Here is a 19,305-nt window from a genome sequence, read left to right as displayed (position 1 = left end):
AATTGAAATACGTCTGCGTATGCGGAAATTGGACTGCTCCAATCTGTAGTCGCACAGATTAGAAGACGCCAAGCGCCTGTGCTGGGGAGCTTGGAGCCGGTACGTTAACTGCCCACAGTCTCCTCAGGCCGCTGGGCATGGGAAGGCAGAAGAGACAGGAATCGAAATGGTTGGATCATCGATGAGGGGAAAGCGAGTGAGTGGAGGTGGAGATACACGACATATGAGATATAACGGATCTATACGCGACCGACACCTGTGTCCGATGCCCACGTGTGACCACTGCTCGTCAATCACGCTGCCTTGTACGGCTTGACCAGCAGAGGCAACTGGAAGCCCTCCTTGGGCGCAGAGCGCAAAGAAGGCCTCTGCAGCGGAGCAGTCTTGGTGCAAATATCCTCCACCGGCACCGCGAACTCGAACTCAAATGCACGAACAAGAGCAAAGAGGAGAGCCTTCGTCCTAAAGAAGAGAAACAGCTTTAGTGAATATCAGCGACATGAGCGATTATACGTACTCGACGAGAGAGAAACGATATCCGATACATGCGCGGGGACCGCCAATGAAGGTGAGGAGATGGCCCCACACGCCGGGCATCGCAGAGATGGACTCGGGAGGCTGGTCCCACCGCTCGGGCCTGTGGCAAATGTTTGCTATTAGCCTGATTGCAACACCTGCATGGGATGCACAGTGTCACGTACTTGAACTCTAGGACATCTTCTCCCCAAATCGCCTTAGACCGATGCGCTGCGAGGATAGGTATAACAACCTTGTTCCCCTTCCCGATACTGGTGGCGATCGCAATACCGAGGTCAGGCTGGCGTCGAACGTGAACTGCCTGCACACTTACGGGATTTCGTGGTGCACCTTGCCGTACTTGTCGATGAAAGGCTCGTCCAGGGGGATCACGTCGTCCTTCTTTGCCTCGCGGACGAGCAGGGTTACGGGCGGGAACACGCGGAGGAGCTCGTGCACCACATGATCAAGGTAGGGGAGGGCATTGAGCTCTTCCATAGTCGGGGCGTCCGTATCGACAGACAGAAGCTCCTCACGAAGCTTCTGTTGCACCTTCGGGTACTTGCAGAAAGCGTAAAGAGCCCACGTTGTGGCGGTGCTGGTTGTCTCATGCCCAGCCAGGAGGAAGCTTTCCAAACTCAAGTCAATGACTGACGTCAATAGCAACGTACTCGGCTTACGTTGGGATTTCTATAACACGAGGACGTCAATCAGTATCTATACGGACCTGGCCATGAACATGTACTCACGGCCCATGACGTCGGCGTCCGTCATTTTCTGGTCCCCGGGGATGTCGGTAGCCATGTTCGCCTTGATGAGAAGCGTCAAGAGATCCCGCTTCTGCAAGTCTTTGCGTTCGATATCGTGGTGCTTCTCCGCCGCGGCTTGCAAGACCGAAGCTTTCTGGTCGGCAACAATCTTTCCTCCGATACGGCGGATTGAAGCCGCAGCACCGTTGAGCGCCTTCAAGCGCTCATTTGGCTAACGTCGATGACGGCAGCGTGAGCTCGCGATTTCCGGAAGATGGAGGGACTGAACACGGGCGGCTTACCAGCATCTTGAGGAAGGGGAACCAAGCCGATAGGTAGCCGAATAGGGAGACGGGCCGGAGGTTCGCGAAGAGCTGGCGGAAGGCAGCGTAGAGCTCGTTGGGCTTCTCACCACCGTCCAGTGTGTGGAAGTCGTAATTGAATCCTGTTCGCAAGTAGGCATCAGGAGAGGAGTTCGGTAGTGCAGCAGGATGCTCGAAGCGTACCAGCCATCCCAATGATGTCCAGAGTAGCCTTACTCAAGTCCCGGTTCACGTTCACTCTAGCCAGGCCCCCAGCCTTCGATGCCGCTTCCGCCCAAACATCGCGGAGCTATGATGTGGGCAAGCGAACGTGAGTTAAGGTCGATTATCATCGTAGCATGAGACAGACCTGGGTAGCCTTCTGTACGAAAATTTCGGTGAGGTCGCGAACCTGCGCAGGCCCGAACGCTGGGTTCTGAAAAAGCACGTGAGCAAATGCGTATATCATTAAAAATAGAGTATTTACGAGGATTCTCCTCTGTGAGCAACCAACGAGTAGTCAGTACAGGAGACCCGTGGAAGGATGACGCAAAACATACCTGTTGCCTGTGTTGCTCCCCTATTTTTTCGACACATGAGCACCTCGACGAACTCAAGCTTGTGATACTTCAGTACTGACCTTGCACAACGAGCAAGCCTAAGGGAGGAGCACAGCGTTACGATCAGTCATGAACATCAGGGAGACTAAAAGATCGCTTGCCTTTCCCGAAGAACTGGACGCTCTGTCTAAGGTTCTCCTCCGCTCGGGCGTAATCGACAGAGTGAGTGAGGATGTGATTGATAGCCCGGGTGTCGAGCGTCCATAGACGCGGCGTCTAAGTTACTCGCGTAGTGAGTATCGGGTGTGAATATATAGGACACCAATCCACTCGAACGCTCACCAGGAAGAACTCATGGTCGACGAAGTTCTTTCCGTACTTGGTGAACCATTGGTCGGGCAGGGAAGACCCTTCCACCTCTTGGATCTCTTTCAGATTGCCGTATACGAGGCTGGCCACAGGAGGGCCGGGGAGAATCCGTAGCGGCGTCCTGTATACGAAGCTCACGAAGCTGTAGGCCCGCCAGACAGCGTACGCTGAGACTGCGAAGATCACAGCGAGAACGTCCGGAGACGTCACAGAGAAGTTGTGGAAAAAGGTGGGAGAGAACGCCATGGTACTGCAGTTGGGATTAGAGAAGGAACGAGGCAGTTGCTGTCAACTATGGGAGGAGAACGAAGAGTCGATTGGCTGACACTCACGTCTCCAATGCACCTTATATGCACCGGACGCAGATGCCCTAACCGAGAGCTCACTCGCTTCTTGAGCGGGCGGACGCGGAGTCGCTCGGCGGGCCTCCGCGTTATGTCATCCCATATGTGTAAGGCACCTTGAAAGGAGAGAGAAGACCTTAAAACAGCGCAGAGACGCAGCAACGCGGGAACTCACCAGGCTGATCACCTGCAGATCGGACTGAAATGCCGTGCTGCGTCCGCTCATGTCGGGCGCTGGACGTTGCATACAGCTGTGCAGTTGATAATTTGGTCCTGGTACAGCAATGTTTGGTGTTTGCTCCGCTATGTCGCAGTGACAGCTGTCATGTGCACGTTCCAAATACAACGGCACTAGTTCTCGATTGTGACTTCAATGGAGCTGGAATTGCTATCAGCGTGCGCTTACAACGCTACTGATCCCGTATGACGAGCAAGGGCAGCACGGCACCCCTCTCCGTGGCAGGCCGCATCAAACGAATTACTGGTACGCGTCCATCTGTAGCTCCTCAACACCCCTTCCGTGTTTTGCGAATATGGATAATCAGCCGCGCGACTGAGAATAGCACCAGTAGTGCAGGGTTTGTGGTTCCTAAGACGAATATATTCAAGAAGTCTTCGCGGTCAGGATGCCGAATGAACACGTAGCGTATGTGCCGCTGTCATCCGCTCGGCCGCACAGCTTGTACGGAGACGGGTAGCTTGAATGCTGGGGCGCGACTTGGCACGTATGCGCAGACGTGATTGTCAGTGGCTTCGGGGTGACTGGGCAACCCCCAAGGGGGCAGTCCTTGGGTTCTTATGATGAAAGTATATGCAACAGACCGGCTGACATTCTATGTGATTTGGAAGGTGGTACGGACCATCGCCAGTTTCAAGTCGATGTAGCAGAGCCGCAGCCGTGCGCGGATATGATTGTACGGGTTTGGATGTCTGGGTAACCCACCGCGTTACCTAGGTACGGAAAAGGAACGTTTTAGTTGTTGGACTCGCACGTAGCATTCGAAGGTACGTACTCTGGGGCTTGCATTGATTTAATAAAGGCTTCAAAACACGTCAACGTAAGTCTCTGAGCTGCGTATGACTGCGATTGGCACAAAGCCTTGGACGCTCGTCGAAAACTGAATACTTACCGCAGCTATCTTGCTTTCCCGATAACTTGAGGTGGTCTTTAGAGGGTTTCTCTGAAGTACGATTGAGCCGATACTGTATGCTGAGCGCTGAGCACTGAGCGGTGTGTGAAACCTTTTTCGACGGTTCATCGTGTCGAAGAGGGACTCAAGAGATGTTTGTCTATCATTATACCGGAATATGTGTCTCTGGCTCTACCAGCGCGTCGTAGGCGGAACTGTAGAGGATTGTGATTCTGAATGCCGTTTGAGCGTAGATGGTGGCGGAAGACAAGAGGCGCTGCAGTGCGCCCGGAACCGCGGAGCCGTCGCTGTGCCTCCGCGACTCACTCAGCCACCGCTCGACCTCCAACTCTCATGTGAGCTCAATCATCTCCCGTGCACTTTTGCAGTATCGACATTTACACGACAGAGCCTAACAGAGGCATGGACGCTGCACCCAACGGTGTTGCAGCCACGAAAGTGGACGATGAGCAGAGTCGTCGCGCCAAGCGCACCGCTCTGAAGGAACTGAACCTATCCGAAGCTGGGAAAGGTGCGCCGCGCTAGTTCATCTCGGTCAAAGGTACGGGGCGATTGATCTTGTTCAAATTAGAGCCTGAGAAGGCCCTCGACTCGTCCTTGAAGAGACATACCGCGCTCATCAAGCGGACGCGTCAATCCTTGGGCGTTGAGAACCACGACCAGATCGTCAAGGATATCAACTCGCTTTCGCTAGAGAAGTACGTGGACGAGATCGTCGGAGCGGTCGTAGAAGGCATATCTAGATGCAAGACGGAGAAAGACGTCTGGAGCGCGGTCGAGGTACGTCTCACTCGGCACCTCCCCTTGCCCCGTGCATCGTTCATTGCCAGGGCATGTAGATCATCTCCGCACTGCACCGTCGCTTTCCAAAGACTTTCACTCCTGCGCTAGTTTCGTCTCTGGCGGCCTCCCTTGCTGCGCCATCGCGGGCCTCTCTCGCGGCCCTGTCTCCCGAGCAGCGCGAGAAGGAAGATTCAACGCGGGTTTCGCGTCAACGTCCGGTCCTGCGTGTATGCGCGGAACTAGCCCTCGTCGGAATCATAAGGGATACGCCGGAGAGAAGTGGCGGGGAATGGATCATGAAGATAGTGCGGGATTTGGTGAGCCCCCTCCGCCGTATATGCGTCCTAATACTCATAGCATGCGCATCTAGTTATCTAATGATCCTTCACTCTCCTCACTCCCTCTACTACTGGTATTCTTGAAGTCTTACTCCAGACCATACCTAGGGATAGTACCGCCTGCAGCGTCGAAGCAGATCTCCGCTGCCGCAGAGCCAGGCACGCTCTCCGATGCCGCGAGCGAGGAAGCTTCACAGACGAATGGTGCTTTTCCCGCGCTTGCCAACGAGGAGGAAGAATTGGTCGAGAAGGAGATCAGGGACCGTTTCAAGAAGATGTGCGAAGGCTACTTCGACCAAGTGGCTAAGAAGTTGGTCATCGAACATAACGTGAGCTTGCACTATCCGTTTAGCGCGTGCAAGGCGTACTAAAAGCAAACACAGCGTCTGCAAGAACAGGATAGGCGCAATCATGAAGCATATATCCGCTCCGGGGAGATCTTCGAGGATCGCCAACAGGCGTACGAGAAGATGACCAAGAGCTACGAGAAGCTCCTTGCTAGTTGCCAGAGGTGCGTCAACGCAGCTTTGTACATTGACGTCATGTTCATGACTGGTCGCCTTATAGCCTATCTGAACTGTTGTACCTGCCAATGCCCACGCTGAAGACCGCTTCTCAGAAGACTGAGTCGATTCAAATAGGTATGAACACCGGTTCTAGCCTCTTTGGCGCGGACTTGGATGAGACAGCCGCAAGTGGTGGAAAATGGGAGGACGAGGAAGAGCGCCGCTTCTACGAAGAGATCCCAGATCTCAAGGATTACGTCCCTCGCAGCGTGCTGGGACTCGAGGGTGATAGTGACGTTGAGACGGTTGACGGAGAGGAGAAGGAGCGGATTGAGAAGGAGATGGTCGAGGAAGAGTTCCGGAAGCTGGAAGAGGAGCTCGCCGAGATGAAGATAGACGAGAATGGTCAGGTTGTCGGCAACGGCCGCAGCAGACAGATCGACGAGAAGGACGAAGAGGATGCAGACGAGTCCGTTCTTGAGTCTCCGCCTCACGCTAACACCCAGTACTGATGTCTGCGTTTAGTGCACCCACTCCGACCCCCGGGACGCCCAAGGAATCGCCCACTGCGACACCTCAGTTGGCACCTCAGGGCCCCTCACAGCTCCTCACAGCGCTTTTGGCACGGCTGCCAGACGCGACAAACCGCTCGCTAATCGACCAGGCAGCGGTCGATTTTGCCTTCCTCAACTCGAAAGCCGCGAGGAAGCGGCTTGTGAAGGTTAGGCACTTGATTCTTTCGAAAACATGAGACGAATATTAAGCCGTATCGCCAGTTCTTGGGGCAGATTCCCAAAAGCCGCACGGATTTGCTCCCTCATTACTCCAGGCTCATAGCCATTCTTGCTCGCTACTTGCCCGACGTCGGACAGGATGTTGTCGCGATGGTAAGCAGCATTGTTATAATCCTGCTTCGCGGACGCTGACCTTCTCCATAGCTCGACGAAGAGTTTCGGTATTTGCAGCGTAAGAAGAACGTCGTCAAGGAGCTCGCCGAAGTCCGATTACGCAATACCACTTTCCTGTCGAACCTCACCAAATTTGGCGTCGTGCCTCCTCACGTCATCCTGCATATGTTCAAGGTATGCTTGGACGACTTCTCCGGGACGAATGTCGAGAATCTCGCCTTGCTGCTAGAAGGATGTGGGCGCTTCTTGCTGAGAAGCGAGGATACTAGGGTCCCTTTCGGGAAGATGGTTTGTATTTTTGCCTCTCTTGTGGATGCACGGACTGCTGAACGGCTCGCAGATTGAGCTTATGCGCCGCAAGCAAAGCATGGCCCACCTCGACCAGAGGCAATTGTTGCTTTTGGAGAACGCATATTACCAAGTTTGTTGCACATGCACGCATATACTCAGCTTCGTTAACCTGCTGGACAGTGCAACCCTCCCGAGCGGACGGCCCGGCAAGTCAAGGAACGCACGCCTATGGAGCTGTTCATCCGCCACCTCATCTACGACGTCCTCACAAAGAAGACGGTCGAGAAGGTACTCAGGCTCATTCGGCGTTTGGACTGGAACGACCCCGTTGTCTTGCGCACGTTGCACAAAGTGTTCACGAAGCCGTGGAAGATCAAGTATGGGCAGATCCCGCTCCTTGCGATACTCGCCTACGATTTGCAACGTTATCACCCTGCGTTCTCGATCGGGGTCGTCGACCAGGTCATGGAGGATATCCGGCGTGGATTGGAGACCAATATGTATAGCATGAACCAGCGCCGGATCGCGTCTGCCAAGTTCCTCGGGGAGTTGTACATCTACAGGCTGATCAGCAGCGGCATCATCTTTGATACGCTGTGGACCCTCGTTACGTTCGGGCACCGTGAGCATTGCATTTTCATCGACCAACTATCACGCTGATGAACATTCACAGCGGAGGGTCGGCCCACTCCCGGCCAGCCGTCTCAGATCGACATGCCAGACGATTTCTTCCGCGTGCGGATCGTCTGCGTCCTGCTTGATACATGCGGGATGTGTTTCGACCGCGGCTCGCAGCTGAGAAAGCTCGACAACTTCCTCACATTCTTCCAGCTCTACATACTTTCGAAGGGGCCGTTACCGATGGACGTCGAATTTATGCTGTCAGACTCACTGGAGGTATGTGAGATGTGGGCGGGGAGACTGTGTGGAGCATCGAAGCTTACATTTCATGTAGGCAGTGAGGCCCAGGCTAGTCCTGTTCAAGACTTACGACGAAGCAGCGGTGGCTGTGGACGAGATGTTCGCCGTCGCGTACCAGAACGCCGGGAGTACGTTGATGATACGTTGATGACAGCCGTCAACAAGTGTTTGGGTACTGACCGTATATTTATTAACAGTCGTCAGAGATGGCGGAGACGACAGCGGTGAGGAGAGCGGAGAAGAGGATGACGACGAGAAAGAGAGAGGTCAAATGGATGAAGACGACGAAGACGAACAGCTTCAGCCCGAGTCCCCAGTGAGTCGTCGCCATCTTTCGCATATTTGAGTGGATACTAATGAAGGGGTTATTCAAAGGTCGACGAACGTGCCCCGTCTCCGGAAGCCGTCTTGCTTAAGTCCCAGCACGAGCACATTGGCCCCACTGAGGATGACGAGGCTGACTTCGCTAAAGAGCTCGCTAAGCTCGTTACCGACACTTCCGCTGAGTCGAGGAAGATCGACAAGAAGACTGCGCTTGCTCTCTGGGACACTGCACTACCACCTCCTGTTATTCGAAAGAAGAAGCACGAAGAATACGACGAGGATGGCGAGGCTGCTGCTGGGGAAGCCGCCGAAGACGCTGGTGTCATGAAGTTCACCTTGTTCACCAAGCGGGGCAATAAGCAACAGGTGAGGTGATAGAAGGTGTTCGTACGGCATCGCGCTAATGACCAGGACAGACACGCCAAATTGCCATCCCCTCGGAGTCTACGTTGGCCATTCAAACGCGCACTGCACAGATGCAAGACAAGGTTGAGCAGCAGCACCTGAAGAGGCTCGTGCTCAACTATGAGCAGCGCGAGGAAGCCGAAGAGCTGAAGGGTACGATATTTCTAATCTGCCCTACGTTTGGCAGAAGCTGACTTATCGGCGTACAGCCCTCGAAGCTCGCAGCCGTCAAGGGCCTATCAAAATTCGGCTCGCAGGCTAGCAGCACGCCCACACCACCATCTCCTCCGCTGAAAGAAGGAAACTACCTTCTAGCTTGTGCTCGCCCTCCCTTCTCGCCGGACCCCGGCGGCCCCTGCCTCGGTCGCGCGACCGCAGGCCAGAACATATGATGCCTGCTCACTGAGACAGCGCGTTCTCAGTACGATTCAGGATTCGGCAGGCCGCAACGTAGGCATCCCTGGCCATGCCGTCCTGAGCTCTCGCCCGATGCACGGCTTGTATGCGTCGGTCGCCTGACGCCCATTGGGCGTCGACCAGCTGTCTCCAGGTATGCGATGGACGGTTTGGATCGGTACAATGTAGAATACGTCCTTGTGCACTGTGTTGTTTTCTCTCTTTTTAAATGCAATCCAACTTTGTAATTGTTCTTTGTCCTTGTGCTGCACATGATGCGACGCGTCCGCGAGCGCCTCCGCAACGCGTCGCGCGACTTTTCGATCGCGCATCCTCTGCCACCCACCCTCATGCCCTTTCTCCCTCATGCCCCCTTGACCGCCTATGGACCTGGACGACTACTTCGACGACGACCTCGTTCTCGATGATAACGCGCTCGCTGTTCTTGACCAGGCTGAGTCCCAGTTCCATGCGGCCCAGCAGCAGGTTGTCGGAGAGCGCCGTGCGGCCGACGCGCCTCCTCCTGCTAAGCCCCCTCCATCGAAGAAACAGAAGAAATCGCACGGAAATGAGGAGGTGGAGCCAGCGTTTGTGGTTCACAGTGTCGAGGATGACGAGGGCCTACCGGAGATCTCGGTACTTGGCGGAGGGGGTTCGTACAAGTACCCTGCAGCCCAGCGGGCAGCAGCGAATGTGCTCGCCGCGCAGCTACGCGGCAACGCGGATAGTCCCAGTCGAGAGCCCCCTCCAAAGCCACCAGAGCCTGTGCGTAATACCGTCCGTGCTCCTCCTCCGGCGCCCCCTGTGCGGAATGTCATAGTAGCGAAGAGCGCGTCCGCTTCAAATGTTTCGACCACCGCAAATGCTCCTGCCCCCTCTCCTGCTCCAAGTGCTCCTGCTTCCTCTTCCAGTCAACTATCTAGTGTCCAACCTGGAGCTGGTACAAAACTTGTACGACGGTCTACATTCAACAGCATCCAGGCCGCTCTGGTTGGCTTTGTCCCCCCCACTAGCAATGCCAATCTCAACGGGAGAACGGCAACCTCCCGCCCGGCGAACGCGGCACCATCAGTCAAGTCTCCTAATAGCGGCGCCCCTACTCGCCGAGTTTCCCCAGCTGTACCCCCTTCTCAAGCTAGATCTTCGGTCCAGCGGCTGCCGTCTACTTCGCAGGCGTTTCGACCTCCCGTCCCTCCTCGCTCGTTGGCTGCTCCCTCAAATCGACGACTAAGTTCTCCTAGCGTCTCGCGCCCTCATGTGGCACCTCCGGCTGGACAACCGCGACCACCACCGCAGCTTCAACCTCCGCCGCCTTCCCAAGGGCAAAGTGGACGTAGTCTTCGCATAGAAATCGACACTCTCCGAGCCCAACTCGCCGACGTGAGCCTATGCACCGCAGTATAGTCATTTCACCATTAATGTTTGATACCCAGATACTGAAGGAGAATGCGGAGGCGAAGAAGATCGTGCAAGAGGAGCGAAACGCCCGTTACGCGAAGGAGGGCGAGGTTAGCATCCTGAGGAAGACTATGGAGAAGGTAACGTTATATGCTGTATGTGTCCGTCCGTGTGCTCATGGTCTCAGACGACGAAAGATCACTTGGCAGAAGTGGCACGCATCAAAGCTGCGAGGGAATCAGCGGAGGCCGGACAGGCGCAGCTACGCAAGGAGATGACCGAAGAAAGGGAGCGACTGAGAACCGAGTACATGTTCAAGGTAAACAATCTGTTTATAATCTCCGTCTCTTGTTATATATATCACCATTGCTGCAGCGACATGAGCTTGAGACGAATGTCCGTAAGACCCCGTGGTCTGTGAGGATCAAGCGGCCGGAGAACCAAGGATCACTGACCCCGGTATCCGCGGCCGCCCAGCGGCGGCAGGCAGCCGCAAGCCCTCAACATGGCGGTCCGAGCAGTATCTTCCAGACACCTTCGCGCTCTCGGATCGATAAATCGCTACCCAACAGTCCAGAACGGCAGCGGAGAAGGAGGATTGTCGACAGCCCTCCTCCGAAGAAGCCCGCGAGGCTCCCAGGCTTCTACAATGCTTTCGAACCTTCCCCTTTGAAGACAAGCCTGCAGTTCTCGCAAGCCGCACAGTCAACTCAGATCAACGGGAAGGGGAAGCAACGTGTCGAAGAGCTGTCGTTTGACGTCCAAAATCTGCCAGCGGAGGATCTGTTCTTCAACCCCAGACCAACGCAGGAAGATGCGCAAGCGCGATCATCTCCTCTCAGTTCTCCTCCACAGGAAGAGCGGCGGGAAGGGGTAGTCGTCCCAGAGGCCGATGAACAGAAGGAGTTGTTTGCGCCAAGCGGCAGCGCCGAACCTGTCACATCTTCTCCTGCTGAGGGTGATGTGGACATGAAGGACGAAGCGAAGCCCGCAGAACCTACAGCGCCTGCAGAACCCCTTGTCACGCCAGATTGGACCAAGGAGGTATGTGTGGCCTTTTGTAACACTTGGCATCGCTGACATCCTACGATCTTGCAAGCTGCAAGGGATCATTTTGACCCACAAGCACCGTAGCTCGAAGCAGCCGACGTTCCAACTGCTCTTGAACCATGCTATGCCAGCGACCGCCCCTCTGGAACGCGATCAGGAGTACACGGTACAAATCGCGCAATTGCTCGAAAGTCTCGGCGATGTAGCGCACATGTCCGCAGACGAGGACGCAGACGACATCGTACATTCCGTTGAGCGGACTTTGTCTACGATGGGCCGCATTCTGTGCGGCGTGGGATCGGTTCGTGACCTGCGTTTTCTCGCTTAGGTGCATACTGACCGTATGTTAGGTCGCTACTCTCGCCGCATTGCTAGATCTTGTAAAGGTGACCGCCCTCTTCGTGCCTGCATTCATTCCCCTTGCTCTTGCACCAAACGGCGAAGACGGTGTGGATGCGCCCCCCGAGCTGCTGCTGCTGCTTTGCGACGTCGTGTCCACTCATCTCACACCTATCGCCGAGAGTGTGGACCAAGGTCGCAGTGAGCTTGCTACAGAGGCGCTAGCGTTGCTGGAAGTTGTTAGTTGGTACACGCCTCCGGACCTGGCCCTACGGTACGAACAACTCCGCGTTTCTTCATAGTGTACTCCTGACGAATATTCGCAGACTCTCCGTTTTCGTCCGCAAGGCAGGGGTGCTTTCAGCCCTCATCAACAGCGTTCAGCCGACTGCGTTGCTACTGAGGACAATGCGAGCTTTGACTCTCGCTGCTTCATGTGAGTCAGATCATGTATTAGTTGCACTAGGTACTCAGGTCAGTGTAATAGATCGACCCCTTTGGAAGCACTTCCTCTCGTTCCCGCTCACAAACGGCATTCAAGAAGACGCCTCGGCTAGTGACTTCTATCGAATACCGCACATCGAACAACTCGCATCCTTCCTTACTGACCGTGCACGCGACGGGCCCGAGGTGAGCTCTCATTCACGTGCAGCGCGATCATCACTAACCATATCAAAATAGTGTCGACCACTCCGGGATGCAATCCTCAACTTTATCACGACTCTTGCTGTCTCCCATACTGACGCGCTACACATTTTGCTCCAATCGCATGCCCTGTTACCATCTATTATCGTCTTCCTGCACAACATCACCTCATCGTTATGGGAAGAGGACGAAGCGTTCATGGGGGATCCCAAGCTCATCACTTGGTACGCACCTATCTCTTGGGTCGCTGGACATTCTCGTATTAACATTACACTAGGACTGTTGACGTTATGACTCGCACCTTAGTACTCCTGCACTACCTTATGACGAACGCCGACCCCACGAAGATCAACCTTCGCCACAAGCTCATGTGTCCACCTCGCCGCTTCTCCAATGCGCTCTGGCACATGTTTACCGTCTCGCTCGGTCGTATCAGCTACGCACACCCGCCCGAGTGGGCCGGGGCCGAGAACGCACTTATACTGGACCAGATATGCGGTAGGCCTTCCGGGCAGCCCCATTTACCACTCTTGCTCATTTTGCCGGGTAGACATGGCGAAGGATGCGTTGGAGGTCGCAGTGGACGGCCCCGAGCTGGAGTCCATCTGGGCGGCGTTCCATGTTGACGACAACGTTCCAGCACCGAGGACGCAATACGCACCCGAGGAGGACGAGAGCGAGCCGGCCAGCGAGGGCGAGGCCCCGCGGCATGGTACCTTACATTCTGTTATTGAGATCGACTGACCATAAGCTTCTACTGTACTACTGATGTATCGCTATCCTCATCGTCTTCTGATCCCAGTGTCATGCTCCGTTGGAAGCTTCGACTGCAGAATGGGCGGTCCCTAATTGGCGGAAGTCCAGTGCTCAAACAACCGCCAAGATGAGCAAATAGAACGGAAGCGCCCACTCCGCTCCCCGGGTACCGATCCTTCTCTCCTCTACAACGAACGCAACGGTTTGTTTCAATGCCTTCTCTTTCCATCTTCGCCGCACCTCAGCTGCATGGTCACCTCGCGGCTCATTCCCTCTGACTGGCGACGACAGAATGATAATTTCGTCATACGACTCACAGGAAAAACTTTGACCTCCGAAACGCCGCTGGAGTCACGCGAAAGGTAACGCCGTCAGACCAACTCCGGTTCATCGCCCCAGCGAAATCATTTCCCGTCTGCCCAGGGCCTCTGGGTTTGGTACGTACGCGCACTTCTTTCCTTGTTCAAGTTCTACTAAATTTTTAGTGCATGCCGCAGCTCTAAAAATCATCGACACTGCCGCACAGCGATATGGAGCCGCGGTGATGTGGGACGCAGTAAGACTTGGGCGCGAGCGGCTCGTTGGATGAGGAGCCTTGAAATTTGATGGGCGGCCCTTAAAATTCTCGAGGTGCACTGACAGCTCTGAGATGGCTGTGCATGCAAGTTGCGGTGAGCGTTTGGTACGGAGATATTCATAACGCGGTGCCGGCCTTGAGCTTGACTCTTGAAGGCACACCCGCCTCCGACTCTGAGTCTCTCTGGACAGCCGTCGTACGCCGTTTTTCATTCACATCTCCTTGCGGCTCGACGTCCGTATGACTCGGGGGCGCGCTACATCGACCCGGGTCCAGCCTACTTACGGTTCCGAAAACGCTTCTATCCCCGAGAGCCCGGGAGCACTTCCCGCTCCGAACGGCCGCGGCACGTATTCTGCGCCTTCTCCATTTGTATGCCGTCCGGTTGTGTCAGGGACGCGTCAGGATCTGCCATTTCCGAAGGGGTACAAATAGGAACGCAGGCTTTCTCCGTTATGCCAGCTCTCACTACACACTGTTCGCAGGAACACTACCGGCTAACTACTCTTACCGTCCATGTCTGGCGCAAAGGTAATCATCGCGGGCTGCGGCGTCGCCGGACCCGTGCTCGCCATCCTCCTCAAGATGAAAGGCTACGAACCCGTCGTGTACGAGCGCGCCGACGGCCCCAGCACCGACGGTCTCAGCCTCTGGCGAGTACCACCACCTCCATGTGCTTCCCCCGACCTAGCGCTAACGCCCGCATCGCCCAACAGCATCCAGGCCAACGGCGCGCGCGTCCTCGCGCTCATCCCAGGCCTGATGGACTCAATCGCCCGCCAGTCCATCGACCAGCTCGTCTTCTACTCCGCCCTAGGGCACGAAGAGCTCGCGCGCAGCGATGCACCTGCGGGCCTGCGCGACCTGTCGGGAGCAGACGTCGGCGTTGGGGTCGCGGGTGTGCGTCGCCCAGTGCTGCTGCGCACGCTCGTGGACGCGGCGGAGGCGCACGGGGTGCGCGTGGTGTTCGGGCAACAGCTCGTGCAGGTTGAGGAGCGCGCGGACGAGGAGCGCGTCGTGGTGCGCTTCGCGAACGGCTACGAGGACTCCGCGAGCTTCGTGGTGGGGTGCGACGGGCTGCACAGCAATACGCGCGCGTGCCTGTTCGGGAAGGAGGACGCCGTGTTCACGGGGCTCACGCAGGTCGGTGCCTTGACTATGTATGTGACGGGGCGGGATGCTGATTTGTGTGCGGGATGTGCTGCAGACTGGAGGTATCTCCCCGACGCCTGAGGGGTTCCGCGCGCTCGGGCCCTCGATGGTGAACATCTATGGCGACGGCGCGCACATGATTGCGTATCCGATCAACGACGCGCAGGTGTCGTGGGCGTAAGTCTTATTTTATGCGCGTCCCCATGTCGTGCCCTGACTGTGGCTGTCAGAATTACCCAGCGTGAAGCGGAGGCGCGCGAGACCTGGCGCGACATGGACGAGGCGCGCCAGCACGAGTTCAAGCAGGGGCCCTTCTCCCGGCTTCCGTTTGGAGGTGGAGAGTTGGTTCGCACGGCCGACAAGATTATCAAAGTAGGTTCACGCCGGTTGCATGCTCTCGGTTCCCGCCAGCTGACGCAGCTCGCCCAGTTCGGACTGTACGACCGCCCCGAGCTCACGGCGTGGCACAAGGGCAGAGTGTTGCTCATCGGGGATGCCGCGCACCCCACGAGCCCTGTACGCCTTTCCTTCCTCTTCTCCGTTCTCGTGCAACGGCCTCTCACGCGTTCTGCCTTCTCCAGCACCTCGGCCAGGGCGCAAACCAGGCGCTCGAGGACATCTACCACCTCGTCCGCCTGCTCGTGCAGTACAACCCCTCCGCCGCCCCGCCCCCGACCGCGGTGCTCTCCACCGTGTTCACTGCGCTCGAGCGGCTGCGCATCCCGCGCACGTCCACGCTCGTCTACAAGGCGCGCGCCGCGGGCGAGCTGCGCGTCGTGAGTGGGGCAGAGGCGTGCAGGGGGCGCGACGAGACCGTGCGGGAGATGTGGAGGAAGCTGGAGCACGTGCGGGGCGACGTGGATGCGGTGAAGGCGCTGTATGCGGACTTGTTCAGCTTCCCCTTTGAGGCGGGCAAAAGCGAGGTTTGAGATGCGCGTGGGTACGACAGAGAGGGGTGGGGTGGTGAGTGGGTCGTTAGTGTTTGTGGCTTTATGCATGTGTTGTACCTCCTATACCTCTGGAGAGGCTGTATGTGCGCAAGCTGCAGCACGTAAGGCCAAGTACAGCGTTCCTACGCACTCACACGACCAGCTCTGGCGACCTGTCGTCTCGGCTCGTACGAAGAAAGCCGTGGTGCGAACAAACAAAAACGGGCGGATGCGAAGTTCGAATGTGGACCCCAATATCATGTATGACACGTCGATGACGAGGGGCGCATGCCGAGTGTGGCTGAGTGACGAGGTCTTTTGGCAGGGGCGTGATCCGAGGCGGGCGGTGACGGGTCCTGAAATTCGGAAGCGGCTCTGTCCTGCCTCCAGCGAGCGGCCTGAGGCCTATCTGGCCTCTGCTGGGCCTCCCGGCCGAGAAGGGGTGCGTGGGTGGCTGTGTGGCGACGTTCCAACTCACATACACGCACACAACCGGGCTTATCTCTGGAGAGCGGGCTCCACAGTTGCGCGCGATGTGCCGCAGGCATGACCGATCATTGTATTGGAAGGTGGGGGATCGCCATGGGAATTTGGACGGTGTGATATCCGACGCAGACAGGGTGGGGGAGTAGTAGTACCTGTCGCAAGGCGCTCGGCATGAGCCATGTTAGGACGTGGCTGCGGACGATGGTCGACTACGCACTCACATTGCAATACAAGATTCCAAAGAAAATTTCCAGGATGTATGTCCCAACTAGTAGATCTCCTCCCGATCATCAAATCGTTCTCTGCAATGCGTCAAAATGTGAATCTAGCGACCGCCAGAGACGCTGCACTGAAAACACTCACCTTCACTGCAGCCCACTCCTGAGAAATCTGCGCGATGCGCGAATTGTGCATCGTCCGACAGTCCAAGCAGTTGATGGTCGCCCCCGCCTGCTCGAACACGCTCTGCAGGGCTTGTATTGAGGTACCTGCGCATAGGTTGGCGACGTCTGCCGGTGTGGCACACACACCGGAGGGGGAGGGGGGACTCGACGCGCGCTTGCTTACTTGGCAGAGCAGTCCACACGATCTGCGCGGTCGCGAACGCCCACGCGCGGCCGATCTCCTCCTGCCCTCCGTCGGCGCACGTCGCGGTCGGCGCATGGGTCGGCGGGCGGCGGAGGAGGATGTCGCGGAGCGCGGTGAGGCGCGTTTGCTGGAGCTTGTACAGCCGGTTGAAGTACACCGAGCCCATCTTGACGACGAGCGCGTCGGAAATCCGGGTGAGGTCGTATGCGAGGAGGTGTGCGGAGACGGCGACGGCGACCGGTTCGAGGGCGTAATGGCCGGCGAGGGCGAACACCTCGATTGGGCGGTGGGGGGCGTGAAACATGAAGAGTTCGTGGAGAGACTGGGAGTTGGCGAGGGACGCAGCTGGCACGCCGTACTTGATCAGGGCGGCGACCGCGGCCTCTGTCGACTCGAACGGCGGCTGGAAGCGCAGGCAAGACATACCATATATGACGTGGAGGACGATGTTGAGTACGCTCGAATTCTCGGACACAGCGATCAGGCGTGGAGGGTATGCGAGCGAGCCGCCGAAAGCGTTGGTGGAGGCGGCCAGAAGCCGCTGCTGGTGGACATGAAAAATGACACTGTCTGCAGAGACAATATGGACGTTGGGGATGATTCCATCGATCTGAAAGTGGGGGTTGAACATAAGGGACACTGTGCTTGCAGGGCGGTCGCCGTCCGCCGATTGCGTTGGAGACTAAGACAAGACGAGTGAGAAGCCGTGTAGCCCAGCACAGAGAGCGGGCGGCGGCGAAATGGTGACATACGGCCATCCTGTCGCACACCGCTGGGGAAGGTGGGTGGAGAGGTGGGCTCGGAGGAGGATGCGAAGAGCGCAGCGGAGGCGCAAGAGCGAGCGCGGCGCTCACCCGTCGAAGATAAGCCGCGACAAATTTTCGATTCTTTGCATCAGTAACTCCCTCATGGACGAAATACGAGTTCTGCGCAGGGCATCGCAGTGTCTTCAGCCCCGCACAACGGTGACCGCCCTCCGGGGTCCGCGCCAATCCCCTGGACGTTGGCGGAAGAGGCCCTCATTTGATTTAGTCGGCCCATTCCGCCTCTCTGGCAGCTTTGTGCAGCTGCTGTTAGACGTCATTCAGCACGGACCCACTGTTCGTCCATGGTCCGCCTCCGCCCTGGGGGAGGTGCTCACTGCAGGTGCACAAGGCGTCGTGTGAACCACCAGCGTTCAGCCGCCCTGGGAACGCTGAAAATTAATCCCGGCATATCTCCACCCCGCCCCATCTCCTGGCGGGGCAGAGAGAAGGCGCATACCATGCGCCACGAGCGAACCGCCGTACAATTACACGGCTGCGTCGAAGCAGATGTGTGATCCGAGGCCGTGCTCGGCCACTGGCGAAGGCGGTTGCCCCGCGCGCGCAGAGGCGGTCTGTGTTCGGGCCCGACGTCCCCGCGTGGTCCGCTGGGGCGGAACATCTAGCGGCAGAATTCGGCATGCTCAAACGGAGAACATTAACGACGGGGGGTTCCGGAGGCGCTGTCCAAACTCACTTATGCCTCCGGCGCCATTGGCTGGGAACCGTCCGTCTAGCCCCTTACCAGGCCACACGACCGACGGTGCCTGTTGCACTCGCCGGAGACACTTTCTAAAGCGATCGACCATCTCCTGAGCAGCTTTGCATCAACGGTGCGACAGATGAGCCAAATAAACTCACCTTCTGAGCGATTGACGTACAAGCTTCAACTGAAATAAGTATGCGGTGGCTGCGAGGATATTAGTGCTAACCGGCGACCAGTAGCACAACCCGGCGAGATTTGGGCGGCACCATAACCGATAGTCGCGCGTTTGTCGCCAAGTACCCGGGTTACGAACGCTGCGGATTGTCAACTTGATTCCGGTGAGTGTATGTAAAATGCGAGTCTACGGATTTTGCGAGAGTCCCATTGTGAATCTGGATGTGCTGTTGCATACGGGCAGCGCTGAATCGTCATCCGGCGTAGAACAAGAACGTCGACATGATGGTAGGAAGCAGTAATGTGCCATGGCAGGAGTGTCTGTCGAAAACCTGTCTTTCAAGTCCTTTGGCGTCCGCCACGCGCCCGAATTAGGCCGGCTACGTCATTCTGGCCTGTCACGTCACACCTATTCTCCGGCGTTACCCCTTGGCGTCACGTCTTTCGCCGCCCTCTAGCGTGCCAGCGCCGTAGTACGCAGTCATCGTGGTCACTCACCCTCATGCACTGCGACTCTTGATGATTTGTCGGTGAGTGTGGTGCACATTCGCTCGCAGGATTCATACAGCGACGAGTCGATATGTTTGACTTCAAGGCGAGCTTTATCATGTTCACGTTTGATTTTAAACGTATTCACTATCAAATCTCGTGGGCTCACCATCACGATGTCAGAACTGCAAGCTTAAAGTGCGATGCAATACCGCAAACGTACCGCATGATGGACCCACTTTACGGAAGACGGCCTACCGAATAAATACCGCGCACGAAGACGCCCGGGCGCTCCGTTTATTGCCAATGACAAACTTGAACATCCAGATCTATCTGCACCCGCGAAGCTA

At 56.8% G+C, this 19,305-nt stretch overlaps 5 protein-coding genes across 5 annotated transcripts; 3 read left to right on the top strand and 2 right to left on the bottom strand.

Annotated features, from left to right (window-relative positions):
• Nucleotides 1–176: 176 nt before the first annotated feature.
• Nucleotides 177–2,742, bottom strand: TRAVEDRAFT_160437 (cytochrome P450; the record flags this gene model as incomplete). The annotated part of the gene is made up of 14 exons (XM_008035883.1): nucleotides 177–462; nucleotides 518–637; nucleotides 702–788; nucleotides 851–1,144; nucleotides 1,197–1,206; nucleotides 1,266–1,497; nucleotides 1,568–1,710; nucleotides 1,772–1,877; nucleotides 1,938–2,003; nucleotides 2,055–2,066; nucleotides 2,128–2,147; nucleotides 2,208–2,225; nucleotides 2,289–2,403; nucleotides 2,470–2,742. 14 exons carry the CDS (start codon nucleotides 2,740–2,742, stop codon nucleotides 294–296), a joined length of 1,665 nt encoding a protein of 554 aa, XP_008034074.1. The 3' UTR covers nucleotides 177–293.
• Nucleotides 2,743–4,372: 1,630 nt separating this feature from the next.
• Nucleotides 4,373–9,042, top strand: TRAVEDRAFT_26244 (ARM repeat-containing protein). Its single transcript, XM_008035327.1, has 17 exons — nucleotides 4,373–4,502; nucleotides 4,563–4,771; nucleotides 4,831–5,091; nucleotides 5,145–5,441; nucleotides 5,496–5,623; nucleotides 5,680–6,087; nucleotides 6,144–6,339; nucleotides 6,395–6,505; nucleotides 6,557–6,814; nucleotides 6,867–6,947; nucleotides 6,998–7,439; nucleotides 7,491–7,714; nucleotides 7,773–7,866; nucleotides 7,936–8,054; nucleotides 8,114–8,428; nucleotides 8,479–8,620; nucleotides 8,677–9,042. Exons 1-17 carry the CDS (start codon nucleotides 4,394–4,396, stop codon nucleotides 8,727–8,729), a joined length of 3,447 nt encoding a protein of 1,148 aa, XP_008033518.1. The 5' UTR covers nucleotides 4,373–4,393; the 3' UTR covers nucleotides 8,730–9,042.
• Nucleotides 9,043–9,247: 205 nt separating this feature from the next.
• Nucleotides 9,248–13,039, top strand: TRAVEDRAFT_17188 (uncharacterized protein; the record flags this gene model as incomplete). The annotated part of the gene is made up of 11 exons (XM_008035248.1): nucleotides 9,248–10,243; nucleotides 10,297–10,401; nucleotides 10,449–10,580; nucleotides 10,637–11,305; nucleotides 11,361–11,612; nucleotides 11,662–11,924; nucleotides 11,977–12,086; nucleotides 12,138–12,280; nucleotides 12,332–12,519; nucleotides 12,573–12,793; nucleotides 12,846–13,039. 11 exons carry the CDS (start codon nucleotides 9,248–9,250, stop codon nucleotides 13,037–13,039), a joined length of 3,273 nt encoding a protein of 1,090 aa, XP_008033439.1.
• Nucleotides 13,040–14,144: 1,105 nt separating this feature from the next.
• TRAVEDRAFT_42884 (FAD/NAD-P-binding domain-containing protein) lies at nucleotides 14,145–15,709 on the top strand (the record flags this gene model as incomplete). The annotated part of the gene is made up of 5 exons (XM_008035526.1): nucleotides 14,145–14,771; nucleotides 14,836–14,957; nucleotides 15,011–15,152; nucleotides 15,210–15,296; nucleotides 15,362–15,709. 5 exons carry the CDS (start codon nucleotides 14,145–14,147, stop codon nucleotides 15,707–15,709), a joined length of 1,326 nt encoding a protein of 441 aa, XP_008033717.1.
• A 776-nt stretch (nucleotides 15,710–16,485) lies between these two features.
• Nucleotides 16,486–17,414, bottom strand: TRAVEDRAFT_42883 (uncharacterized protein; the record flags this gene model as incomplete). The annotated part of the gene is made up of 3 exons (XM_008035525.1): nucleotides 16,486–16,497; nucleotides 16,559–16,704; nucleotides 16,763–17,414. 3 exons carry the CDS (start codon nucleotides 17,412–17,414, stop codon nucleotides 16,486–16,488), a joined length of 810 nt encoding a protein of 269 aa, XP_008033716.1.
• Between the last annotated feature and the right edge of the window lie 1,891 nt (nucleotides 17,415–19,305).

The sequence above is a fragment of the Trametes versicolor genome (genome assembly GCF_000271585.1).
Source record: "Trametes versicolor FP-101664 SS1 unplaced genomic scaffold TRAVEscaffold_2, whole genome shotgun sequence".
In the NCBI taxonomy this organism is placed as follows: domain Eukaryota; kingdom Fungi; phylum Basidiomycota; class Agaricomycetes; order Polyporales; family Polyporaceae; genus Trametes; species Trametes versicolor.
This window is presented reverse-complemented; position numbering and strand designations above follow the sequence as displayed.

Bases quoted from the DNA above. Each gene is read 5' to 3' on its own strand.
- TRAVEDRAFT_26244 (XM_008035327.1), top strand. From the start codon at position 4,394: ATGGACGCTGCACCCAACGGTGTTGCAGCCACGAAAGTGGACGATGAG. The intron at 4,772-4,830 runs GTACGTCTCACT...CAGGGCATGTAG, and splicing joins ACGTCTGGAGCGCGGTCGAG to ATCATCTCCGCACTGCACCG. The intron at 6,815-6,866 runs GTTTGTATTTTT...AACGGCTCGCAG, and splicing joins GGGTCCCTTTCGGGAAGATG to ATTGAGCTTATGCGCCGCAA.